General features: G+C 36.0%; 6 protein-coding genes across 13 annotated transcripts in view; 3 read left to right on the forward strand and 3 right to left on the reverse strand.

Annotated features, from left to right (window-relative positions):
• LOC109354289 (protein MON2 homolog) overlaps window positions 1-5,731 on the forward strand; it is a 47,519-nt gene extending 41,788 nt beyond the window's left edge. For 3 of the 8 annotated variants that reach the window (XM_019596680.1, XM_019596683.1, XM_019596686.1), the window contains 5 exons: window positions 1,765-2,086; window positions 3,119-3,258; window positions 3,771-3,892; window positions 3,974-4,181; window positions 5,022-5,731. In XM_019596680.1, the coding sequence (XP_019452225.1) occupies window positions 1,765-2,086; window positions 3,119-3,258; window positions 3,771-3,892; window positions 3,974-4,181; window positions 5,022-5,127 (898 nt within the window). In that variant the 3' untranslated portion in view covers window positions 5,128-5,731. Of the gene's footprint in view, window positions 1-1,021; window positions 1,114-1,764; window positions 2,087-3,118; window positions 3,259-3,770; window positions 3,893-3,973; window positions 4,182-5,021 lie in introns of those variants that run through there. The other 5 variants (XR_002108536.1, XM_019596681.1, XM_019596682.1 and 2 more) reach the window with 5 other exon arrangements.
• On the reverse strand, window positions 6,449-8,362 carry LOC109354291 (late embryogenesis abundant protein D-34-like). The gene is made up of 4 exons (XM_019596688.1): window positions 7,966-8,362; window positions 7,768-7,824; window positions 7,039-7,353; window positions 6,449-6,743 (listed from the first exon to the last, which is right to left on the reverse strand). The coding sequence occupies exons 1-4, from the start codon at window positions 8,287-8,289 to the stop codon at window positions 6,579-6,581; spliced, it is 861 nt and encodes a 286-aa protein (XP_019452233.1). The 5' UTR covers window positions 8,290-8,362; the 3' UTR covers window positions 6,449-6,578.
• LOC109354290 (kinesin-like protein KIN-14U) lies at window positions 9,463-13,432 on the reverse strand. Its single transcript, XM_019596687.1, has 10 exons — window positions 13,354-13,432; window positions 12,841-12,924; window positions 12,384-12,545; window positions 12,186-12,292; window positions 11,618-11,799; window positions 11,359-11,523; window positions 11,045-11,263; window positions 10,814-10,851; window positions 10,316-10,443; window positions 9,463-10,239 (listed from the first exon to the last, which is right to left on the reverse strand). The coding sequence occupies exons 2-10, from the start codon at window positions 12,917-12,919 to the stop codon at window positions 9,622-9,624; spliced, it is 1,698 nt and encodes a 565-aa protein (XP_019452232.1). The 5' UTR covers window positions 12,920-12,924; window positions 13,354-13,432; the 3' UTR covers window positions 9,463-9,621.
• Window positions 18,570-21,260, forward strand: LOC109353842. Its single transcript, XM_019596205.1, has 4 exons — window positions 18,570-18,611; window positions 18,713-20,562; window positions 20,705-20,867; window positions 21,000-21,260. The coding sequence occupies exons 1-4, from the start codon at window positions 18,570-18,572 to the stop codon at window positions 21,258-21,260; spliced, it is 2,316 nt and encodes a 771-aa protein (XP_019451750.1).
• On the forward strand, window positions 22,139-22,699 carry LOC109353843. Its single transcript, XM_019596206.1, has one exon. It carries the CDS (start codon window positions 22,139-22,141, stop codon window positions 22,697-22,699), a length of 561 nt encoding a protein of 186 aa, XP_019451751.1.
• LOC109353844 lies at window positions 25,059-26,269 on the reverse strand. Its single transcript, XM_019596207.1, has 3 exons — window positions 25,744-26,269; window positions 25,428-25,591; window positions 25,059-25,310 (listed from the first exon to the last, which is right to left on the reverse strand). Exons 1-3 carry the CDS (start codon window positions 26,267-26,269, stop codon window positions 25,059-25,061), a joined length of 942 nt encoding a protein of 313 aa, XP_019451752.1.

Here is a 27,737-nt window from a genome sequence, read left to right on the forward strand (position 1 = left end):
AATCAACTCAAAGTTCAGAATTTTCTGTAAATCAGTACCCTCGGTTTCAGGGGGGTATATTAGAATATTGGAATCTGTTATAACTATTTTAGTTTAGCTGAAATTCTGTTTGTAAAGTAACTGAGTTTGTTACTGCAGTTACTTTACTATTTTACCCTTCTGTCCTTTTTCTATATAAGTAACTCTTGTTACTTCATTTGACTCAAGATAATAAAATCACAAAAACAGTTCCTCTCATCTCTTCTTCTTCTTTCTCTCTTTCTACGATAAATCCCTCTCTTCAATATTTCTTCTCTGTTTTTCTATTTCTTTACAGGGTAGGATAGGATAATTTGCATAAGGGGTTTGGACAGTGATTTTGAATGTTTACAATTGGAAAGATTTGTATACTTTAGTCAGGAAAAAGGTTGAGATTGTGTTCCTGTAAAGTGATAATGGACCTGTGCAAAGAGTTGTATAGGTTACTATAGCTACAAGAATTAGATTTTTACTAATTGGTTTGATAAGAAACTAGGGCTAAGAAAAATGACTGACATGTCAACCTTGGGGAGAATGCTGCTCATGAGTCCTTAGAAGTTCATGTCATAGGTATTCCACTCTCTTTTTTCTTTGCTAGGGAGTGACTCCTGCTTTAATATTAAGAGGACATGTACATAGGGAAATTCTCTTTTGTTTTATTTCTTTCTTTCCTTGCCTTTATCACGTTTCTACTTTGCATAGTGCTTCAAACGTTGATGATTTATTCTACTGAAAGTCAGTTTCCTTGGATTTATTCACTTCATTTAGAACCTTAATGATTGGGAATCTTTTGATTTAGTTTGTTTGCTGGGCATTTTTTAGTTTCTCTTTTTAATACTTCAGATCAGATGCTTGGACTTTAGATATTGGCCTGAGCCTCATAAATGCCATCCCAAAGAAGGGCAGCCAATTATGCTTGATGCTTTTATTCTTTTTTGGCTTGTTGTGCATTGGGCCATTGTAAACTTTTTGAGATATTTATTATTCAATCATATAATTTTAGGGAAACAGAAATGTTTTGGAGACATAATTACCAACTCATTTGTAAGAAAAATATATTTCTTTGCAAAATTTGGAGTGAAATCTTTTCCGGAGGTGAGGCTCCTCAAAAGTGAATTAATTTATACTAGTTTCTGATGTAGATTCATTACTTAAGATGTAATGTTCTCAACCATTCATCATATTCAATAGTCCAAATTGCTGCACTTTAACCTCTAAAGTGCAGTTTGCACAAATGTCAGTCTAGAGGAGGCACTCCACTTTTCCAGATAGAGAACAAATATCAATTCCGTATGCAATTATTATATGTTAACATGTAATTATAATTGGAATGGCTTCAGAGATGGAAAAATTCAACAGTGAGAGAGATAAAAGAGAAATAGCTTATGGCTATGATTTCAACTTACTAACCTCTGAAGTAGCTCCTCCTAAAACCAAACCTTTACACTTGAAATTGTCAATTGTGAATGTTTTACTGCTTGATCAGCTCTTCTTTTTATGCCATATAATATGGGACTAATGGATTTGAGATATCACCTTGTTGATGTGTGTAATGTGCATTGATATTTGTTAACCATAAAATTTACACCATCTTTACACTTCTCTAGTTTGGGAAAGAAAATATAGAGCATTTTTTGGACAGTGTTTTCTTGTTTTATTATCTCAAAAGGAATGCTGTGTAATATCTTCCTTCTTATCCATATATTTATGAGTACTGTGCTGTTATACTATTATGTTACTTTTCAGGTGTATGACAACAAGAAGAGACAATCCAGATGGTGCACTTTGGAGGTTAGCTGTTGAAGCATTCAACCACGTTCTTGTTGACTATGTCAGCAAATTAACCTGTGGGGGTCTATATTTGAGCATTAGTAAACCTGTCAGAACTCGTATATGGAAAGAAATTGCAGATGTTTATGAAATATTTCTTGTTGGATACTGTGGGCGAGCCCTTCCTACAAATTCTCTCTCAGCAGTGGTGTTAGAGGCTGATGAGTCTCTTGAGATGTCCATCTTAAATATTCTGGGGGACACAATACTCAAGTTGCCAATTGACACCTCCATGGATGTAAGTTTTTCACCAATTATAATAATGTTTATACTAGTTGGTGCTCCAAGAAGTTATTATGAGCATGTGCATCCAATGTATTCTGGTAGTGTTAGGATCCAGTTAAAAGGTATGAGATTCCAGTATGGGGTTTATATGTCTGTGTGCTCTCCAACCACAAAAGCTAGTTTTTGTGTTGTCGTTCTCCCAAGGTCCATATCAATTGGTATCAAAGCCTTCCAGTATGGTGTGGGTGGTGACACTGACATTGTAGTGTTTTCCCCTTACTAGTCAAAGGGCTAGAAGAGTCAGCCCACGTTACTACAGGTCGCTGGAGCTTCAGAGCACAGTGGTTAGGAATTAGGATCAAATTGCAAGGTATGTGAATTGAGTCCCACATCAGAAGTATTGGAATTTGGTATGGGATTTTATGGCCTTGAGCTCTCGAACCTCAATCATTAAAATATTAAATTTTGTTGTGTGATTCTACCACAGTTCGTATCAGGTAGGGTTAAAAAAGAAATAAGGGTTTTGCTGACGTAGGCATTAGAAGGTTTATTTCTTGGTTTGGACTGGAGCTTTATCACGGCTTTATGAAGCTGCTTGAAGAAAACTAAATCCTGAGTTACCATGTCTATGTTTGGGGATGTGTAGTATGCTTTCATATTCTCGTATTCCCCATTTACCATGAGCACCTAAGAAAGCAATATAATGAAAATTATAATTGTGGGACATGGAGTGACTATACGTTAACATTTGTAGACCAATAATTGGAATTTGTAGATCATAGTTCATTGACTAGTGAGATTCAGGAATCAAATTAAATAAAAAAGGACGGCCCAATGCCAATAATAATCCGATTGACTATTGATGATATATTTCTTGCCACCGAAGTTGTTTGCTTGTTTAACTGCAAAAATTGCCTGAATGGACTATTTTGAGGTTTTCTTGCACAGATGCACTTCAGATTATATGGTCCAATAAGGCTGCCATTAGCTTGAGGATTTTGTGCGACATTATACTTTACCTTTCTAATATTGTACATGTTCTCAGATTCTGCAGCGACTGGTCTCCACATTGGACCGATGTGCATCCCGCACTTGCTCATTACCAGTTGAGACTGTACAACTTATGCCTCCACAATGCACAAGATTTTCCTTGACTTGTTTGCAGAAGTTATTCTCTTTGAGCAGGTGCTGTTCTTTGAATGCTTATGCAATTCTTATTAATAACTTTGAATTTCTAATATATGAGCATTAAGTGTCTTTTGCTTGGGCATCCAACTTTGGGGATGCAGTTAGTTTAATTTTCATGTATATGATGGCATTATTGTCATGGATGCTTTTATGCTTTTATGCTTTCATCTCCATCAATGTAGGATTTGTTTTTCAAATCAATGCATCGCTTGTGTAATTTCATCAGAAGAAAACTGCTCTAATTACAATTTTATTGTTTAAGCATGTTATTTAGGTATAATTTAATTTTCGTATTTGTAATTTGGCATAACACTGGTAGAGACCTGAATACAGGCATCATTCTGTTCTCAAAATTTCTATTGATGAGATCTGATAAGTTCAACTTTTCTTTATGTACCCCTACATTGATTTTAACCAGCTTTTACTGAAGTTCTTGTTTCTTTCTCTCTTTGCTTTTTACTATACATAAGAAAATGATTTTGTTGACTAATGTTACATAATGTTCTTAGTTACTCCAATGAAGTCAGTTGGAATGTGACAAGATCTGAAGTCAGCAAAATCTCAATTACAGTGCTTATGACCAGATGTGAATACATCTTGAGCAGGTTTCTGATAGATGAAAATGGCTTAGGTGAGCTTCTTCTTTGATGAAAAAGAATCATTATTTCAGCTCCCAATATTTGCCTGATCAACTATTTGTTTCTTCCTTAAGGTGACTATCCATTACCAAAAGCAAGACTTGAAGAAATTATTTATGTCCTTAAAGAACTGTCACGTCTTGTAATTCATCCAGACGCAGCATCCATTCTCCCCTTGCACCCATGTTTGAGAAGTGGCTTAGCAGAGGAGAAGGAGAAGCATGACAACCGTCCCCATCTGTTTGTGCTATTACCTTCCTTTTGTGAGCTTATTACATCAAGGTAAATATAAATCTGGGCATACCTTGCTTTATATTTGGCATGCACACCAATAGAATCTTTTGCAAGTGCATATCATTGGGTTTGGTGGATATTGAAAAATGAGATCCCAAAAAAATTCGTTTATTTATGCTCTATTTTATTAAACTTTGATACTTTCATTATTCTCTCTTATTTTTTATAAAATCATAAGGTTCTACTTGAAACTTGAGAGAGAGATATTAAGATGATAGTCAGTATGATATCTCACAAGCGGAAATATTGTTTTTAGTATTTGAACCGTAAACTCATAGAATTTTTTTAATAAAACCAACAAACAGGTGAATAAAATTGCAAGAAAAGCAGGTGAATAATATTATCCGCCAAAAACAGGTGAAACCGCAAAATTGCCTGAAAAAGGTTAATATCCGCCAAAAAAATTGCAAGCCAAACCCATAGAGAAACAGGTTAATAAAACCCCTGAAGAATGTCGTTAGCTTTATAACCCACATAAGGAGTCCAGGAAGACAAGTCTGTCCAATAAGAGACAGATGTCACAACCACTGAAAGAGGCGTTTCAAAAGTTAAAACTATAGTAGTGTGCTCCTATGATATAGACACCAAACATAAGCAAATCTTCTGAGGTAGTTGAGGAACCCCAAAACTCCCGCAACCCAGCATAGAGCTTGTTCAAAGATGTTAGGCTACTTAGTGTAGAATAAAGGTTGCTAGATTTTGAAGTCAAAAATTAAACAAATATCAAAAGACAGCACAATGAGAGAAAACCAACAAATTTCTTTCTTTAGATCTTCAATTTCTTTCTTCCCTTCCTGTTCTAAGTTTTTTTCTCCCATTGATGGACAGAGAATTAAGAATACGGGAGCTAGTGCAAGTACTGCTTCGATTAGTCACCAAGGAATTGTCTCTGGAAAAGCTCAGCTTAATGGGTGAAAAAAATACTTCCAGATAAGCCCAAGCATGAAGTCTTTTACTTCAAAATTTGTAAGTGTACCCCTCCCCCTCTTTTATATTCTTGTTGAGTGTAATTTTTCCCTGAAGACTACACTAGAAACAGCTGTAGGAGGTTCCAGTCTTCTCTTGCTGTTGCTCTGTCGTGAATAGTGGTCAACCATTCTGCCCCATATTTGTCCTACCTGAGTTTTTAAGTCAAGTCAGGATTTTCCATGTAGTCCATTTTTAAGCCCATGTGCTGTTCCGGCTCAATTCACAACTTACTTGGGGCCAAACTTGGAGAACAATTAAAAGTTAAGCAGCTGAGAGAATTATATCTGATATGTACAACCAGATATACTGAAGGCAGGAACAGCAAAAGGGGAGGAATAAGAAACCTATGTTCTAGTAAGAGGTATCTACATTCCCCTTGCCAATTTTGTTGTACACGATCACATAGTGTGAAGTATGAGTCTGATGTTGAGCCCAGGCTTCATTTTTGGGATACAGACCTTTGTTATACTTTAAATGGTCAAAGATGTGTATAAATATCAGATTGATTTTAGAACTGGGATACAAGTAGGCATTACATTCTTCCAAAATAGAATTCTTGAATTAGAACACATGTTGATCCCACCCCAGCCCCCAATTGCATTAACGATATTATAGTGTTATTGAGTACATTACTGTAGGGTGCCTCTTAATTCTTCAATGCTAGTTCCTTCGGTTTGTTGGAATTGTTACACTATCAAAATAATCATTTTTAAATTATGATGTTTATTGCACACCAAAGATTGTAATCGCTAAACTATATTGCAAAATGATTAATAGAGCCTAAAGAGCGAAGAAATATTGGAAATTGTATAACTAACATGTTCGTGAATATATTGCATATAAATTTAAACTAATAATTCTGCACTTGATTGAAGTATAAATTTAGACTACTTGTCATGCACTTGAATTACAAACGTGCAAGTCTCAAGTACAGCATTGATAATCTCTTCATAAGCAGAACTTGGAAAATTCACTTGTTCTTAAATACATTCACATGCATAAGATTTGGTGGACATCCTACGTACATGAACCCACTGAAGAATCAATGTCACAATATTTGTACCTTGTTAACATTGATGTCTGTGATTTAAATTGAATGGGGTAAGGGAAAAGGAGGAAAGTGTGATAAGTGTGGGAGTGAAGATGTATGTGAGGACCGTGTAAATTGATACAAGATATTGGTGATAAGGGTTTTCTTTAAATACGTACAGATATGTTGGTGTATTTTGTTAATCACTAAACAAATTGAAACTTCGAATGAAAAAAAGTGGCCCAAATTAAGGTTGCAAACTCAAAGGGAGTGTATTGATACAAACTGCGAGCACTTAACATGGAGAAATAGAGCAAATTGAAGCACTAGAAGGAGAGAAAAAAAAGTAAAAGCAATAATATACATATTGTTGTGTAAGCATTTAATTAGTTATGATTGTTTTGGTTAAGCCTGGCGGCAGCAGCCACAGATGCAGCGACGCCAGCAGGGTGAGTAGTAAGGTAACGATCATTTCTTAGCTCTGCACTCACCACACCTTCAGCATCTCTCCTTGTCACTGCTCTATCTGAAGGTAGCTTCGAAGTTGCATCCTACAAAATACCATAACATAATAATATGAGAAATTCTTTAGTCTCTTTAAATTTACTTATAAGAGTAACCGACCGTTGGTGAGGGCATTGATAGTACCAAATTTTTTTTAGCAAAGTTCAAGATAAACTATATTTTTACAATTTCTTTAACCATTCCCCTCAAGGTAATGGTAAAAAGTCCAAAAAGATAAAGTCTTCGATTGAAAAGCTAAAAAACAAAAAAGTTAAGTTGCTATTAATCTGTGTACGTAATGCATAGGACGTAAGAAGGAGTGTGATGAGTTAATTTACATACCGCCAGAATATCTCGGAGTTTGGTCTTCTCCTCATCTTTTGTTAGTCGAGCATTGAGGGTAGCGGCTGATTGTGCCGCCGCCGCAACACCTCCGGGAACAATGTTGGTCCTTCCGGTGGCTCTGACTTCAGCTGCTTGAATAGCAGCTGCATCACTCCATTCAACTGGCTTCTTTCCGGCCGTTAAAGCAGTGGCTTCCAGAGCTTCACCTATCGTGATTCCAAGGTTACCACCATCTCCAATGTCCACCTCTTGAACAATGGAAGATGGTGCCATAATACTCACTGGAACCTTTTGGCTAAATTGCTCCACAACCTGTTCATAATTAATATATAGTTAAGTAAAGGTGGTGCATATTTTTGTTATTCGTGAAACTATTCTTAAGGTTTTTGTTCAAGAAGGCACTATTCCCCTCCCCCTCCCCTAAGAAAATCAGGCTCTATGATGGTTAAAGGCTTCCTGATCACTTAGGATCGTTTAGTTAAAACATGATGGACTAAATGAGGAACAGACCAATAAGTATGCAGTACCTACATTGGGTGTAAAAGTAAAACATGAGAATGAAAAATCATGTTTTTTACCCTACAGTCAGAATAAAGAAAATTTCTCCAAATATTAGTATTTTTGTCGGTGCCAAATATTAGTTCAAGACAAAAAAAAAACACCATGCTTTGACAAAAAAATATGATCATACTAATACATCATAAGTTGATTACAAAGATTTAATACCTCGGCTAATTTACAAATTTTCCTTTCCTTTTCCTTTTCGTCTACTTTGTGAACAACCTACGAAACCAATTAGTCAAATAAGAAACAAGAAGAATAAGCTCTTATCATAGAAAAATAAATATTTACTTGACATAACCAACATATTTTGAGGACCTTAAACTACACAATAACAAAGGTTGAGAAATGAAAAACAGGAACCTGTCCTGCAACACTCTCTGATATGACACGGTTCCCCGTACCATCATTGCTCTCACTTAAGTTTACTCCTCCATCACCGGCGATTTCACTCATATCATTATGTCCCACAACACCACTTTTCACATTTTTCATGGCGGCGGACTGCATAGCTGCGGCGGCGCCACCCTTCTTAGTCTTTCCAATCATATCATTTTCCGCCTTCTGCATCATGGCAGCATCTTTAGGTGCCACCACATTGCTTGCTAAATCTCCCTTCACTTCAAACACATCTCCATACTTTATTGCTTCTTTCTCTTCAGGCCTCTGTGGCTGTTCCTGACTCATGATGGTTTCTTCTTAGACACGAAACAAGAGTGAAAATGGTTGAATTTGTGTGTGTGGTGTGAAGTGAGAGATTGTGGGAGAAGAAGGATTATTATTATACGTGCATGGAGGCATGCAGTGAGGGGACACGTGGGAATCGGTGAGTTGACACGTGACAAATGGAGAAGGAAACACGGTTGGGTTTGTGAATAACACTTGGCTATTAACTAGGACTTGGTTTTATCCCTCCACCGTTGCTTTTTTGACGTTCTTTGAGAAAGTGAAGACAACTCCTTTACCAATCACCATCACTCACTCTATTTACGTTTATGGATGGGGATGACAACCCCATTTATGTTACACTTTGTGTCCGGAGGTCATTAGAAAGTCTCGTTCAATTAAAATAAAAAATAAAAATTAATATTTTAATATTATTTTATAAAGTTTGATGAGATAGTAAAATAAGGACTGGAAAATTTTGGGATAGAATATCCTTGTCATACCTTATTGTCCCTCCTATACCAATATCAACAAGGCCTTAAGGAATATGCTTGGTAACATAGGGGCACAGGTAGAGGAAAATTATGGGAAAGAGGATCTTTGTTTTTGGGTGACCTTTATTGTCCCTCCTAAGGTTATTTTGGATTCAAAAAAGATCAAAATATAAAAGATTTGACTCCTGAGAGTGACACTTGTTGAGAAAAACATTCACACACTTCGTTCGAAAGAGAGATTAATTCATTATTCAAAATGTAAGGAATATGCTTGGACAGCTTAGTAATACCAAAAAAAGAACAGAGATTATGTCTTCAATTTTGTCTCATTCAATAAAATTTTGACACTCACTAAAAAAATAACATATTACTTTAATATTTTCCACTATTCAATTTTTTTAATAGGAATCAAAATTTTATTGGATGAAACAAAGTTGGGGATGTGATTTTGAGACCGGAAATCTACCTTCTTTCTTTTGTGGTATTTTGATTTTCATGAACACAAATCATCAAACCATGTTTTTTTGGGTGCTAATGCTTGTCTATATTAATCAAATGTTATACTAAGGCATCCAATTCTGTAGATTGACTAATAAGTAATACTAGCGTCATGACAAACTTCAGTACAAGTTACTTGCCACAAAATTATTGTATACAATAACATTAACAATATCTAATAGGATCCCAACAACCTCAAAAACAAAGAAAAATCATGTTAAACAATTAACATATCCCAATAACTTACATCCCAAGAAAACACATCTATTAACATATCACTTGATACAGTTTAAAACAGAAAGTAGCTAAACATGCAACTTCATAACATTAAATGATTTATAACCAACTTGTCTTTTCACCATTAGATCAGATCAGACATTCTTCTTCTATGATGACACAATCTAATTCTCAAACTTGTATCAGAAGATGTAACAATCATGCTTTTAGGATTTAAGGTTTTTGACTCCAATGCATTAGTCCTTTCTGTGAGAACAGCATTTGTTTCAGCTGCAATGTGTCTAGATTTTCCTTTTGAACTTTGCAATAACGCTTTAACTCGGATATCTGAATAACTTAATGATTGGGAACATGGAAACTGGACTGAACTTCTGGTAACAATTGATCTTAAATTTTTTGATCTCAGGCCTATACTATCGCGTTCTACAGCATTTTGCCTTTCGCGACTAGCAACCGTTGGATTCATGAATCGAGGCCCTGAATTAGATAGATTGCTTTTCATATACTTCTTACATTCTTCAGCAGTTTCAGTGATCTTTTTGACATCATCTTTCGGATTAATACATGTCTCAACTTCATCATTCTCTGTAAAACTGTGTGTGGTTGAGAATAGCTTTTTACTCTTGTTTAAGTTGAACTCAGCATTCTTTATTTCATCCCTTATATTCTGAAGTTGTTTTTCAGTTTCCTTAACCTCTTCCTCAAGTTCTGTAATATTTTTATCCCTTTGCTTCTTCAATTCCTATCATTACATGAATGCAGTTAGTAATCTTTGAATATTTTCTACTCTGGACCTGTTTTAGGACAAGTGAGTTTACCATTGTTACTTCTTTATTTGATACTACTGCTCTTGTCCTCTTTGCAAAGTTCAAAGAAGTAATTGTCTCACAGACATCTTCCTCAGAAGGCCTTATATGCACCAGCATCAAGACCTTTGATCCATCACCTGAAGTATTTGATTTTATCATAAAGATTAGGAAAATGTGTACCAAATCATGAACTATCTAGATCAAATTTGCAAATCCTCAGAACATACAGGCGTTGACACCTTAACGAAGTAATGTAAATTCTATTTCCTCGACTTTACTACTTACTACGGCGACGATGCGGAATCAAATTATCACTATATTTATTCCTTCTTTTACTTCTTCCAAACTGTTACTACTCTAGTTTTAATTATTCAGGAAAGCCAGCATTAAAACATGAAAAGTATCTTAATTTCTATGAGTGTGTAAGTTTTTGAAGACTTCTCACTATTTTCCGCACTTATGTTGATAGTGTGGCGAATTTAGGAAAAAAAAGTACTAGCATCATACCAAGAGAATCTTTCAATATTTGAGTCAGCTTGTTATTTCTGCAAACAAAGTAGAATTAAAAACATTACCTATTTGATACTTCCATTGTCAAGAAAGAAACGATAATTGGAATGGCAAAGAAAATTAGGTAGCAGGGAAAAGAACTCATCTCTGCAGTTATTAGCTATTTTAGGCACAGATCACATATAGCACTTAGGAGATAATTAAACATGCTAAATCCAAAGTACTTGCCTGTAAGGTACATGACACCTCCTTCTTTTCAAAGCTGCAATAACATCAGCTAATGCTGAAAGAGAAAGATTAATGGCTCGGCCTTCATCAAGTGTTAGTCCTTTGGCTCCAGTCTTAATCAACCGTTCACTGCCTCCAAGATCAACCATCCACAATCTACTTAATTGGCTTTTCGCTTCTGATGCATCCCCGTGACGAAAAATGTTTATCCTCGTCAAGCTAGATATATATGAAGCTAAACAGATAATGTAACTATCAAGCTGAGAAACTCATGGAAATAGTTTGGAGTATCTAAGAAGACCTATATAACCCACCAGTGTGACCTGCTTGATGCTTCATTGACATTAGTCCATGATGTTGATCGGAACCGTCTACCCTTGTTGTACCACCATTTAGCTATAGCATAATCTGATACTTGCACTTCTGTGAGTCCCTCAATTTCAATCAACCCCTTTGGATCTGTTTGTATGTTGAGATTGCTGCATAAGTAAAAGGGGTGAGTGCTGAATGAGCCAGAGTTTCAATCAGATTATTCTGTGGAACTTAATGCAAAAGAAGAAGAAAAGGTTATACCACTTTGTCATAGGTTCATATGATCTACTATTTGGTCTTGGTGCTAAAAGATCCCTGAGATTGCCCATGTAAACTTCCAACATGCTCATTGAAAATGTATATGATGAATTACCCGTACAGGCTTCATGAAAAAGATGTTCAAGTGCGCGGGGAATAATTCCGGGATGCTCTTTTGTGCCATCCTAAAATGAAATATTACAGGCCAAATCCTTTAATGTGAGCATTTAGCACATGAACTGTACGCAATGGATTTGACTCCACATCTTGACACTACGTCTACGTATCCATTATTCACCGATACGAGACTTTGTTTTCCCACATATTTACAGACACTTGGAATCCCAACATAAACAACTTTGTTAATTGTGAACATATTTGGACTACATTTAGGCCACCAGTTCACATTTACATAATGTTCTGCTCTACCTTGAAACACATGTTTTTTCAGTATTCACACACACTCACCTAAATCAAATTTTCTCCTGATATTGGCTAGAATTCCAGAAATATTTTACCAAAAAAATAAAGAAATCTTTAACACAAATAGCAACAAACAATTTTGACTAACCATTGTGAATGTCTTGCCTGTGCCAGTTTGACCATAAGCAAAAACACACACATTGTGCCCATCCATTGCAGATCTCAGAATTGGCTCAACCTCAACAAAAATACTTTCTGCACAAATTCAAACCCCTCCCTTTACTAAAACTTCGAATTATAATTGATTATCAAAGTTGAAAACCCATAATTAAGATTTTATACTAGCCTTGGCTTGCTGCTTCAGTGAAAACCTTATCAAACTCAAAATCTTTCCTTGTTCCTCCATACTTAACCAGGACCCTCTCTGATCCAACTGAAACAGGTTCAGAAACTCTTCTCTTCTCTGCCAACACAAATGGTCTAATTCTACAAAATACTGTAATGCTTCCTGCATATCAAAATGTACAAACTTAGTGTACAAAAAACAGATAAAAAAACTACACCTTTTTACTTCGGATGAAGATCACCGGTCCCAAGTTGTTATCTTCAACCATGTCTTGCCCAATAGTATAGTGTCACATATGCCATTAAAAAATATTCATTCTTATGTGTCATTTCATTCCCCTTGCTGAAACAAAATAGAACATTACGTAGCACCATAGCATTGAACGGGACAGGGTTGGAAACACCAACTTGGGACATGTGATCTTCATCGTTTTACTTTAAGCTCATATACTTATTACCTTTGATGACAAATATCTTATTCAATGCTTCTCTACGTTTCCCTTCCAATATCCTTTGCTTCAATCTCAGCTGCTCCATTTCTCCTACTCAATAAAACAAAATAGAAACATTTATTTCACAGATTGAAAGGATTTGACTTTATCTTATAAAAAACAAAAGGAGTTGACTTTATTTATTTATGATTTCTAAGTTATATATCAAATGCTGAAGACCCTTCTTTTCTTGCTCTGGCACCACAAATACATAAGTGTAAACTGTTAAAAGTGGTGGAGACCCATTAATGGAATCTGTGCTCAAATCCAACGAGGATGATTTTAAAACCTCACTTGCATTATTTGAAGCTATCTCTCCCTTATAAATGACCATTTTGACAATAAGAACATGGATATGGTAGGTCTGTTACGTCTAGCAGGATCAACAAAACATTGTAATCAAATATATATATATATATAGAGAGAGAGAGAGAGAGAGAGAGAGAGAGAGGATGGGTTGAAATGTAATGATCAATCTACCTCGTACCACTGTGTTGGATAAACAGAAATAAAGGGTTTTGAAACAAAGTGGTGAAGTGGAAAACCAAAAAAGTGAAGCAAAGAGGTAATGAATTTGTAGATTGAACGCGTCAACCTCAAGACACCAAATAAGTGAAGACTTATTTATGTGTCATCATGAATCTATCATTAATGTGGTCAAGCGTTTTCCATGATTCGTGTATCTTGTAATCTTCTTTTGAATGAATATGAATGAAATATGATTTTCTCCTGCCATAAAATAATTTATTTTCTCAGTGTAAGTTTGATATGTGTATTATTTTATTTAGTTTTAAAAATATTTTTTTTTGTAGAAAATGAATAATGGGATATATGTCATAATTCTAGTGGTTGTATGCAAAAGTGAGTAAAACTCGACCTAACCCGTAGACCCGTTCCAAACCGATGACTTAGGGACGGGTCTGACCCGTCCAAATAAATAAAAAAGGACAAACTCAATTAAAAGGGACAGACTCGTCATCAAAATAGGACGGGTTCAAGTTTATGTACAGGTCACCCGACCTGTCCTTTATAATTATATATCGTGAATAGTTGAATAAGTATCTATCAGTCCACATAACTCAAATACATACAAACTCACGCAACATATCCACATCACTTATCATATGATGTTTATTGCTTACTATGAACACTCAATTTTGTTCGGCCCAAAAAAACGTTCTTCAAAATTATTCAAAAAAAATGAATGAGTTAAAAATTTGTTTTTATTAAGGTTTGAGTATCAGATAAATTAAAGATTCGAGAATATGTAATTTGAATCAAATCATATCAATTTGATTAAGCTACATGAATCACTTTAGGGATTCAAAAATAATAAATCATATATTGCATTATGAAAAACAAATCATATCAAATTGATTGCGTTGTTATTGTATTCATTTTTGTGTGAATTTTTTAATATTGACATGTCGTTGTTATTTCAGTTCTCGTGTGTTTTTTATCATTTATAAGAACACTTCAACTTATGTTGACACTTGACAGATTAAAATATTCTAGAATTTTCAATGTTTTCTATAATTGTCAGTCACGTGATTGTGATAGTTTTTAGTTTGAATGATGTAATTTACGGTTTGTAGATTATTTTGATGTATGTGAGATGCATGTTTTAGTTAAGTTTATATACATATTGTGATAATTTTAATTGTACGTACTTTAAGATTTGAGAAAAAAAATATGTATTTGTCATTTTGTCCTTTTTCAATTCGGACATGTCTCGATCTTGACCAATCTCATTTTGGACTCATCTCTCATGCGTCTCATCCTAATTAGGGACAGATTCGTGTTCAAAAATTGACTCGGTCAATATTTAAGGACAGATGAGTGACATGTTTAACTCATCTTTGTATGAGATAATTTATCTCCTTATATCAGGAGATACTTTATTCTCATATAAGGTATATGCATTATCCAAAAATATATAATTACATTATTCATCCTTAATTTATATTTTGATTGTAATATTTATATATTATCAATTGCACATTTAATATATTATTTAAAATTTATTTATATTAATATTTTCAAGAGTTGATATAATTAAATATAGAAGATATGATGACAATGCATAAAATTCATACATTATTGGTGCATAAAATTTATATACTATTAGTGCGTATATTTTTCATCTTGTATTATATTAGATAATAAATTGTGGTAGATGATATAATAATGGTGTAAAAAATTTCTTACAATATCATATATTTTTTTCTACAAATTATTTTATAATATAGATTTTTCTCTTGTATTTTATTAGATAATAAATTATTGTAGATGATGATATAAAAAATTTCTTACAATATATCTGTATACATTTATTTTCTCCTTTACTATATAACATCCAACAAATTTTATAAATTTTTACAATGCACTTTATAATTTTACAACATTTGTTATTTTTTATTCCCGGTCTATATTAATTTTTTTGATGATTTCCATTTTTTATTTTTAAGAAGACCGATAATAAATTATCATTATCAATATTAAAAAGTATACCATCATAATGATATAGTATTTTTTTAAATTTAAATATACAATTTAATTAAAATTTTCTCCAAAATAAGACCGTATAAAAACACAATTAGGTAATCGTGTCAAGAGCCAGGCATTGATTTTCAAACAACCTAGAAATTTTAGGAAAAGAAAACGAGGTGAGCAGTTTCAATAATTGAACACCATAGAGTACCTTGATTAAAGGTGATTAATGATAGAGAGAAAAATATATGTATAGGAAGTATAAGAGATTTATATGTTATTAGTATGTTATCCATCAATCATTTTAATTATTATTGACTTTTTAAAATAATATAAATAAATAATGAATAATATATTGATTTATAGAGACAACATAAGACATTCACTATTAAGGATATTGATTTCAGTCTTTCAGGAATTAACACTTTATTTTTATATTCTATTTCGTGTCTCCCATATTATATAATAATATTCTCATGAAATTCATAGCTCATTTTAAGTCAAGCGTTGAATGTATTTATTAAATAACTGATTAACTAATCTGATAAACCTAAGCAACCACAAAATTATAGAAATAAGTAAAATATTATCGTGAGGTGATAATATTGAGATAATAGTTGAGGGAGGGGTGTAACTGTGTTTGTTGGTTGGTCCACCTCATTACTAGTGTCTGTCACTAGTTCTTTTCAGTTAAACTTTGAATGTGGTAGAAGCAAGAACGTGCTTGGTTCTTCCATTTTGGTTTCATTTCAGACAATTTCTCATTTTGTCATCATAATTTACGTAAGTTTTATACAAAAATTAATAATAAATAAATGATAAGAAGTATCATCTAACGTTTATCTCATCCTTATGGAATTAATTCATAACTCATAAAGTCATAGGATGGATACATTATTAGCTCAGAATTTAGACATTTAGAAAACTAAGGTTAATTTCCAAGGATGGAATAAATCACTTGTCCAAAAAGTGAGACAAATGCTTTGTTATTTTGGGGTTTCATGTTATTTGTCTTGCACATAAGTCATATATCTTGCGGTTTGGCGGTTCTCTTTAGTATTATATTTTGTTTATTTCGCTATGTATATAGAAAGTACAGAATGCTAAAATTTCACGACATTTGCAATTATAGTTTAGGCATTTAAGCTCAATAAAAATGTCTGTTAATTGCTTTTGGAATTACCAACATATATGTTAATTTAAGTTTTCAACTATACAGCAAACAATTTCTTTGTCATTTATCTATAAACATGTCAAATATACAAGATTGGTAATGTGATTCTTAAAGCCAATCATTTATACTTTATACCTGTGATACTTTAAATGATCAGTTAAAAAAATGTGTTCCAGATCAACAACAATGATACTTATTTTATCAGAAACTTCATTCATCTTTTTCAAGGTTACCTTCTTTCTGTATTAAGATGAATAGATAGTGAAACTAGAAAGAACTCTGTTTTTGAACTTAAATGCTTAATGTAATATATGCTCTATTATAAAATTCATTTCCAAATATTATTTGCTCCTAACTTAAACCTTAAAATGCTTACATTGAAGTCTTGAAAATAGATCACAGTGATTATATTTTATCTATATTCTATAGTTTATGAATACATGAACTAACCTCTGGCACAAAATGCATTCTCTCAGTGCTGCCAGAGATTTCTCAAGTTCTCTGTCTTAATGTTTTGCTACTGTTCTTTTTTTGTTTAGGTAGAAAATTTAGAGACCATAATGAAAACATTTTTTTTATGGAAAACAGTGGCTCAAAGGCCACAGGGAAAAGAAAACAGACTAAATGCCTCTGCAATAAACAGTGGAGGCTTTGTCCAACAGCAAATTAACAGAACACAAAGCAGGTATTAAATCAAAAATTCTAAACTGAGTATCTAAATCAAGTTCATGCTTGGCCAGCCTATCAGCCACACTATTAGCCTCTCTGAACATGTGACCCCAAATCACTCTCTGGACCTTATCCACTTCCAACAGAATCTGAGAAACCAACTGAGCACAAGGATGAGGAGAAAAACATCCCTGTCCAAGAAGATTAATACAAACAGCTGAGTCCGATTCAATGCTGATATGCTGGAAACCTCTCTGCACCAGAATACGCAGACCCACCAAAATACCTCACAACTCAGCGTGAAGGGCCGAACAGTGTCCCAAATATTTTGAATAAGCAAACACAAAGTTACTACACTCATCTCGAATGACACCACCGCAACCAGCTTTACACCGTGAAGCAGAAAAAGCACCATCCGAGTTCATCTATACCCACCCTACATCCCGTGGAAACCAGCGAATGATAGGGGAATTCGGGTTAGAGGTTTTTGCTACCACAGAACACTCCAGCTTCGAAGCATCCACCCAGCTTCTACTTCTAAGCATAATTTCCGAACAAACAGCTATGGCAGAGGTAACATTCTGCTAAAAAATTAGCCGGTTCCTATGCTTCCAAATCGTGTCTAAAGCCATCCCAAAGAAGCAGGTTCCAATCTAAACCTACAATCCTGACAGAATCGCACTGTAAATTATCAACACACCATCTAGCAAAGTCCACCGTGAAGAAATGGTCTGAAATGCTGATGTTTAAGAGCTTCACCCAAATCTCCTTGACAAAAGGACAATCCCGAATTGAATGTCACACTGATTCAAACTCGTCACATCTGCATTTGTGGCCAGGCCATTAGTGAGAATGATAGGAAATATATGTAGGGGAAGTGTCTTTCATGTAATAGGGAGCATATTAACAAAACTTTCCTTTTTTAGCAAGTGGCACTTATAACAGTTAAAATTGTTAGCTATAAATAGTAAGTTTTAACTATTTTGTGGTTAATCAATTTTTTAGAAAAACCAATTACTTTCTCTTGTATCTTCTACTTCTATTGAATAATATACACTCGGGATCTTCCATTTTCATAGGAATCCCCTAAATTTTGCTGTTTAATTCTTCGAATCATTTACAATTCCTAGAATTCTACTTCATCCTTATCAATTGGTATTAGATTGGGTCTTTCCTTAGCTACACGCAGTAATGGCAGAATCAACAAGAAGTCAAGCGTCATTGAGGGAGGTGGAGGAACGGTTGGAAACAAGAATGTCGGCAAAGATTGAATCAAAGATGATGGAATTAGCAAGTTTTATTCAGAAATCTTTGAATGAGTCATTGAAGGTCACGATGGAAGAACTAATGAAAAATACATTGGATGGGTCAGAGGATTCGGCTTGATCCAGAATTGGCACTTCAGGTGAGAAACAACCTAACTCCCATTATTCTTGTGGCGCACATTTATTAAGAATTGATTTCCCTCGTTTTAATGGGGATAATGTCAAACAATGGGTTTATCAGTGCGAAACGTATTTTTTGATTGATAACACCCCTGAGGAAGTTAAAGTCAAATTAGCAGTAGTGCACTTTGAAGGAAGAGCTTTGCAATGGCACCATGCTTTTGTTAAGTCTCTATGGTCAAGTTCTTGGCCAATGTGGGGTGCGTATGTGAAGTTGTTGATTGACAAGTTTGGGGAGGTATGTGATGACCCTATGGTTGAGCTTATGAATTTGAGACAAAAAGGATATGTGGCTAAATTTCATGAAGAGTTTGATGCAGTTATAACTAGGTTGGAGCTATCGGAAGAGTACACACTCAGTTGTTTCTTAGGGGGATTGAAACAGGAGGTTCAAATGATGGTGCACATGTTTCAACCTCAGTCAGTAATGAACGCATTTTTATTAGCAAAATTGTATGAAGCTTCCCAAAATTCTAACTCTTCGTTCCAGTTTCCATTCAAGAGCAGTAAGGCTCCTAGTTTCACCAAACAAAGTGTTCAGGTCAAACCTACAATACCAGTTGAGCCTTCAATGGAATTGCTGAGACAAAAACCCAGAATTAACATAAGTTTAACTCTTGCTTATATGAATGAAAGAAGGGCAAAAGGATTATGCTATTTCTGTGATACTCCTTATACACCAGAGCATAACTTATCACATAAGAAATTGCAGTTTCACGTGATGGAGATTGAAGACATTAGTGCAAGGGAGCTTGAAAAAGGGGAGTCAATGGATGAGGTCAGGAGTTTTGGTGAGCCACATATCTCTATGAACGTTCTTACTGGCATGGCTAGCTTTAGAATAATGCGAGTAACATGGCACTACAATAAGAAACCACTGCATATTCTTATTGATAGTGGAAGTACTCACAATTTTCTAGACATTGAAAAAGCTAGAGCCTTGGGATGTAAAATTGATCAACTAGAGCCTCTAGTGGTAACTGTGGCTGATGGCAATAAACTGCAAATTTCAGCAGTGGTTAAGGATTTTTCTTGGACAATTCAGCATACTAAATTCATTTTAGATATGATGTTGATTCCTTTGGATTGTTGTGATGTTGTGTTGGGTATAGAATGGTTGGTCACGCTTGGAGACATCACTTGGAACTTTGACAAATTGACTATGGATTTTGTGGTCCAGGGCAGGAGACATGTGCTCAAGGGTTCTTCCAATAATTGTGTTAAAACTATAAGGAAGCAACAATTGCATAAGGTCTTGATAGAAGAGGTACAATTGTCTATGTTACAGCTATGTCCTCGGGATGGAGGGTTGTTGCAATCACTCACTACTCATGTAGAGGAAATTGTTTTGTCATCCCAAATTTCTCAGCTATTAGACAACTTTGTTGAAGTTTTTGAGGAACCTTCACAACTACCTCCCATGAGGGATGGCCACAATCATCAAATTCTTCTTTTACAGGGCACAACCCCACTGAATAAGAGACCTTATAGGTATGCTAAGCATCAAAAAGACATTATTGATAACTTGGTGCAAGAGATGTTGCAGTCTAGGATAATTCAGAATAGTTCAAGTCCATATGTTAGTCATGTGGTTTTGGTGAGCAAGAAGGATGGATCTTGGAGACTTTGTGTGGATTATAAGGAATTGAATAAAGCAATTGTTAAAGACAAGTTTCCTATACCATTGGTTGAGGATCTTATGGATGAACTACATGGCTCAACAGTTTTTTCTAAGCTAGACCTCAGAGTTGGTTATCATCAAGTTCGAATGAATCCCTCTGATATTCAGAAAACTGCCTTCAGAACACATGCAAACCATTATGAATACTTGGTCATGCCCTTTGGTTTGACAAATGCTCCAGCAACATTCCAGGGGCTCATGAATGCTATTTTCAGTCAATTCCTTAGGAAGTTCTTGCTAGTTTTTTTTAGGATATCCTCATCTATAACAAGTCTTTGAAGGAGCACCTAGTGCATCTCACAAGAGTATTGTTACTAATGAGAGAAAATTGTTTGTTTACTAAGAAGTCCAAATGTTTTTTTGGGTCTCCAGGGTGGAATATCTAAGCCACTTTATTTTAGAGGAAGGAGTGGCTACAGATCCTGCAACGTTAGCTGATGTCAAGGAATGGCCTCTACCTCAATCATTAAAGCAATTGAGGGGTTTCTTGGGTTTAGCAGGTTACTACAAAAGGTTTGTGAAGGGCTATGGTGGGGTAGCTAAACCTCTAACCGAAATGCTCAAGAAGGACAATTTTTGTTGAACATCTGAGGCCAAATTTGCTTTCCTTCATCTCAAACAACTCCTTGTGACAACACATGTCCTTGTTATGCCTGATTTCTCTTAGGTGTTCTTGGTTGAGGTAGATGCTTCAGGGACAAGGTTAGGTGTTGTGTTGATGCAGCATCATCACCCTATAGCTTATATCAGTAGAGCATTGAGTCTCCAACATCAATCTTTATCTACTTATGAGAAGGAACTAATGGCAGAAGTCTTTGTTGTACAGAAATGGAGGCATTATTTGCTTAACAGGCATTTTGTGATCAATACTGATCATAGCAATCTGAAATATATGCTTGATCAGAGGTTAACCACTGCTTTTCAATAAAAGTGGTTAGTCAAGCTTATGGAATTTGACTTCACAATTGAGTACAAGCAGGGTAAAGATAACATAGCAGTTGATGCACTCTCAAGGGTGGAGACTTGCAATGCACTTTTCGTACACAAAGTGGACTCTGTTTTGGTGGATAGGATTAAACAATCTTGGGATAATGATACTGTTTTGGTAAAATTAAATGAGCAACTCCTGAATGATTCTTCTTCTCATAGGCACTACACTCGGCTGCATGGTGAATTACGAAGGAATGGCAAGTTGGTTATTGGCAATGATGCTCAATTCAGGGAATATATCTTAAAATGGTTGCATACCACTACTGTAGGTGGCCATTCTGGTAGGTACGCTACTACTCAGAGGGTCAAAGTTGTGGTATTTTGGAAAGGTTTGAATAGAGATGCCAAGGCTTTCATAATTCGATGCCCTACATGCCATCAATGTAAGTATGACACAACGGCATCACCAGGGTTGCTTCAACCACTTCCTATTCCAGGTCATATGTGGCAACACATCACGATGGATTTCATAGAAGGATTGCTCATGTCTGCAGGAAAACAAGTCATATTTGTGGTGGTTGATAGGTTAAGTAATGTTGCACATTTCATGGCCTTATCTCATCCTTATACTACTGCTAATGTGGCTCAATTATTCTTGGATAATGTCTTCAAGTTGCATGGTTATCCTGACTCGATTACAAGTGATAGGGATCATGTCTTCATCGGCAAGTTTTGGCAGGATTTGTTTGCATTACAAGGGGTACAACTACAACTATCTTCTTCTTATCATCCTCAGACTGATGGCCAATCTGCGGTGGTAATAGATACTTAGAAACGTATCTGAGGTGTATGTGTTATAATAATCCTCAATATTGGATGTATTGGTTGTCCTTGGCTGAATGGTGGCACAATACCACATTTCACACTTCAATTCAAGCTACCCCTTATGCAATAGTGTATGGCCAACCCCCACCAACCTGTCTTCCTTATTTACCTGGTGGATCTACCATTGAATTGGTGGACAAAAGCTTAAGTAAAAGGGAGGAAATGTTGAGAATGTTGAAGTTCCATTTGAGAAGGGCACAAGATCGAATCAAACAAATTGTTGATAAACATAGATCTAACAGAGAATTTGTAGTGGATGGTTTAGTTTATGTGAAGCTGCATCCGTATAGGCAAAGTTTAGTGGAAACTAGAGTGAATGCAAAGTTGGCTCCTAAATATTTTGGCCCTTATCGTGTTGCTAGTAAGGTGGGCAGAGTAGCTTATGCATTGACTCTTCCCCCTAACTCGAAGATTCAGCCTGTATTCCATGTTTCCCAGCTTAAAAGGCATGTTGGCTCTGTTGTTACCTATATTGCTCTTCCAATATCTGTCTCTAGTAGTCCTACACACAAGGAACTAGAGATTATTTTGGATTGGATGACTGTGAAGTAAAGGGGTCAGGTTGTGACCAAAGTGTTGGTGAAATGGAAACATCAATTGATAGAGGATGCTACTTGTGAATTCTTTTTTGATTTTCCGAAAAAGTTTCCTTCCTTCCATCCACGAGGTCATGTATATAGAAATATATGTAGGGGAAGTGCCTTTCATGTAATAGGAAGCATATTAACAAAACTTTCCTTTTTTAGCAAGTGGCAGTTATAACAGTTAAAACTGTTAGCTATAAATAACAAGTTTTAATTGTTTTGTGGTTAATCAATTTTTCAGAAAAACCAATTACTCTCTCTTGTATCTTCTTCTATTGAATAATATACACTCGGGATCTTCCATTTTCATATGAATCCCCTGAATTTTGCTCTCTAATTCTTCGAATCATTTACAATTCCTAGAATTCTACTTCATCCTTATTAGAGAAGGCGCCACAAAAAGAAATAAATCCTATAAGGGCCCTTTCAGGACCAAATTACAGCAGCCCAGTCTGGGCCAGACAACCGCTCCTGACCCGAAATGGACCTATAGGCAGACTTGATGGAGAAAAGGCCATCCGAGGATCTCAACCAAGCCACTCCATCATCCACCGAATTAGTAGAAGGAGGGTGCAAAGCCAAAAATTTATCCAGAATCTCAAGATGAACAAATTGAGTTAGGAGGCTCACATTCCAGTTTCCAGAAAAATCCACAAACTCACCCAACTTCCCCTGCACCCTAGCCGGATTAGCATTTTCCCAAGGTAAGAAATCCATAGGTCCCTCATTGGGCACCCAACTATCTTTTCAGAAATCAATAGTTTTACCATTTCCAATTCTCCAATGAATATTATTCTTTATAAGAGACCAACTTGTTTTAATGTCTTTCCAAAAGGAGGATTCCCTAACCTTCCCATTAACAACCGGGATTAAATCATCCCCACACTTATACTTCGATCTCACCACCTGCAGCCAGAGATCCTCCTTGTTATTGATTACCTTCTAAGCCGATTTCATCATAAAACTCTTATTAACAAGTTTGGCTTGACGCAGACCCAGACCACCGGCTTTCTTCGGCTTACACAACAACTCCTAGCCTACCCAATGAGTTTTACGGGTCTGAGACTCCTCCCCAAATGAAGGATCTGCACATTTTATCCAAAACATCACTAATTGAGACCGTAATTGGAGTAGTTTGCATCACATAAGAAGGAAGCGCTTGGAGGACAAGCTTGGTCAATGTGACTTTCCCTACAAAAGAAAGATGATTATATTTCCAGTTACTCAGCCTCCGTCTAGCATTCTCCAACACATAATTATAGAGCCCCTGTTTAGACCTGGAGTGATGGATGGGAACACCGAGATATCGCCCAAGGTCACTAGCCATGTTATACCTGAAACCCTCACTGATCTGATTATGAACATTTTCATGCACATTCTTTGAGGAAAAATTCTGGATTTGTCTTTATTAACTTTTTGGTCGGAACTCGCACAAAACAGATTAAGACAAGTAGCAATAACATCCACTTGATCCATACTAGCCTCGGCCAAGAGAATCTGATCATCCGCAAAAGAAATATGAGAGAGCTTGGGGCCATTACGACAAAGCTTAATATGCTTCCACATCCCAACTTCAACCGCCTCTAGAATCAGATGGGACAGCCGTTCTATACAAAGAACAAAAATATAAGGGGAGATGGGGTACCTTGCCTTATTCCTCTTTCCGGTTTAAAAGAATCCATAACTTCACCATTCCATAGTAATCGCATAGAACAGCTTGAGATATAACTCATGATAACTTTCACCATAGGGGGTGGAAAACCAGCATCAACTAAGCTCTCCTCCACAAAACTCCAATGAAGTCTATCATAGGCTTTTTCCAAATCAATTTTAATAGCCATCCATCCAGTCCGACCCGATTTGGTTTTCATTGAGTGAAAAGCTTCTTGCGTAATGATTATATTATCACTACTTTGTCTTCCCGGCACAAAATTACTCTGGTACGGCCCAACCAAGTGATGCATCACCCCTCTCAATCTTGTTTCAAGGACATTTGTCACCACCTTATAAGACACATTGCAGAGGCTAATTGGTCTAAATTCATTCAAACTGCTAGCATGCTCGACTTTCGGAATAAGAGTGATAAGAGTATCATTTAAATTTCCAACCAGCTTTGGATTGCGAAACACCTTGTTGACCAGCTCACACAAATTTGTTCCCACAATCTTCCAGTTGTGTTGATAGAAAAGAGCATGAAAGCCATCTTTGCCTGGAGCTTTATAACTACCAATGCTAAACACGGCCCTTCTAATCTCCTCCATAGTGACCTCCGAACCAAGCATACTACATTGGCCATCCAACATCAGGGGGAACCTATTGGACAGACATTAAGGAGTAGAAGCCCCGTCCTCCGTATACAACTTCTTAAAGAAAGTTGTAGCCATGATCTCTAGCTCCTCCCTCTCATGGATCCAGTTACCCTCCTCATCTTGCAATATGGAGATATTCTGCCTCCTGCGACGAATAACCGTAGAAGCATGGAAGAACCGAGTGTTCCTATCCCCATAGATAAGCCACTTTGATCTCGACTTTTGGAACCAAAGAAGCTCTTCCTCATGGAGAACACCCTCATATTCCACCTAGAGTTATCGTTGAAGATTCTCTAAATAAGGACTAGGGCCTCTCCCCAAAGCTTTTGTAATTCCATTAAGCTGTCGAATTAAGCCTTTCTTCCTTTAAAGAATATTCTCGAAGACATCCTTATTCCAAATTTTCAACCCTTCTTGGAGATTAGATATAGATGCATTCCAAGGCAGATGACCATCCCAATGACTTTGAAGTTGGGATTCAAAAGTGGGGTGAGACAACCAGGCAGCAAGCATCCTGAAAGGTCTCCTCCTAAGATTAGGACCAGACGACCCTAAAAGGTTCAACAAGAGAGGCGAGTGGTCTGATTTCAACGGATTAAGATGAGTAATCGTAGCAAGGGGAAATTCAGCCTCCAATCCAAGTTTGACAAAGCTCTATCCAATCTGTCCTTCAGCCAACCATGTTGCCATGTAAACCACAGACCAATATACCCCAAGTCGATCAAATCACAATCACAAATCAGAGCAGCAAACTCAGTAGCGCCTCTCGGAAGAAGAAGACTACTACTACCCATACACTCCGCCTCCGAAGCCACAACATTAAAATCCCCAATAATACACCAGGGCTTATTCATATCAGCAGCCAAATCACGAATAGTAGTCCATAAACTGCCCCTGAGAGAGTAATGCGGACTACCATACACAGCCGAGAGAATCCAAGTTGTACCATCATCCCCTTTAACCTCCAGAGTTAAAGCTTGATTTGTAATTTCTAGCACATGAACATCCCAAGAATTGGAATCCCACAAGCACCAGATCCCACCAGATCTACCACGAGCATCGACTTTTGCTACACCATCAAAGCCAAGCTTACAAATCACTTTCTCTGCTTTCTCCCCACTAATTTGTGTTTCCAACAGGATGAGGAACGAAATAGAATATAAACCCTTGATATCTTTAATCAATCTGCTGAAACCTCTAGCATTTGTACCCATGCAGTTCCAACTCATGATCTTCATAAACACAAAACATTTTGTTTGGGGTTTGGAGTCCCCATGTCATCCTTTTGCATATCAACAACTTTTTTCTCATCCATAGCAAATTGGGTATCACGCTCCTAGAATCCCTGCAATTCAAATGGGGTTTCAATAACCATGTTATCAACATCCATAGGGGGAGATCCTTCAGTGGGTTGCAGTCGGTTAGCCTGAGCTAGTTTATCAAAACCATTTCTTTCCTGATCTGGGCAGGGAGACCCATTCCTCACCACCTTTGAAAGTGGGTCCAAATGATCCAGCCCAGAGACATTTGTAAAGGCGAAACCCGAAGGCTCACCTTCAATTTTCGAGTCACATCCAACGTGGCAATTTTTTGAAACCTCCGTATATTTATTATCACCCAACGACTTGGAAACTTGCACTCCAATCATTTTGCATTGATAACGAGAAAATTTTGAACCCTTCTCTCCCTTTTGGCTGGCCCAAATATTCCTCCCACCTTTTGGGGTGCCTCCCCTTTCATTAATTCCACCTTTATTTTTACGCTTGAAATTATTGCGCGTAACTAACATCCATGGCCCGAATAACTCCTCATTCATCTTCTTTAGGTTCCCATCCACCGCATTAATCTTGTAACGCCCCGAAAAATACTTCTCAAAAACATTGCGGAAAAATGGGTAAATTTTTTTTTTTGAATTGATGATATAAAATTGTTTCCTTTTAAAACCTTCCTTTTCCAAGACATCACTTTAAGTAACTCAAATGCAGAAAATCAACTTATCGTTATCGAATGATAACTTAACCTGATTCAAAATTTCCTAAATAACACAATGCATATAAACGGTTAAGTCATATTTAGTTCATACAAACTAAGTCAACAAAGGCGGAAACTACATCGCCACTAACATATACAAAATCCAAAAGAAAGGGCGGAAATATTGATCATCGCCAAAAGACATTAAACAAAGACATGTACAAGCTGAAGCCGTCCTTGTTTTCAAAAGTCCCAAAATAATAAGCAACTCCTAGTGGCTAACTCCAAAGCTAGGGTGCTGCCTCTCCTCAATTCCGCATGCCCCCTTCTGGAACGTCACGGATGGGTAGCTCTAAATCAGAGCACATCTGTCTACCTGACGAGTACACGTCCGAAAAGCAAGCAATAGAAAAGAAGAGAAATAGAGAGAGTAAGACATCTAATGAACATAAATTCATTGACGACGTGGACTTACTCGGAATATTACACTCAGATATGAAAAACAGTTCACATATATATAACATATTATATTATAACTCATCAGTTGTTCTCGTAAACAATTATCCAATTTACATGAGTAATATAACCAAACTCATCAATTGTTCTCATAAACAATTGTCAAATCAACATATGTAATGTAAACAACACTTATTTCCATCAATATCATAATTCACCATTTAGCAATATATCATTCATTGACAAGATATCATGACTATAATTAAATAA

The sequence above is a fragment of the Lupinus angustifolius genome, chromosome LG08 (genome assembly GCF_001865875.1).
Source record: "Lupinus angustifolius cultivar Tanjil chromosome LG08, LupAngTanjil_v1.0, whole genome shotgun sequence".
In the NCBI taxonomy this organism is placed as follows: domain Eukaryota; kingdom Viridiplantae; phylum Streptophyta; class Magnoliopsida; order Fabales; family Fabaceae; genus Lupinus; species Lupinus angustifolius.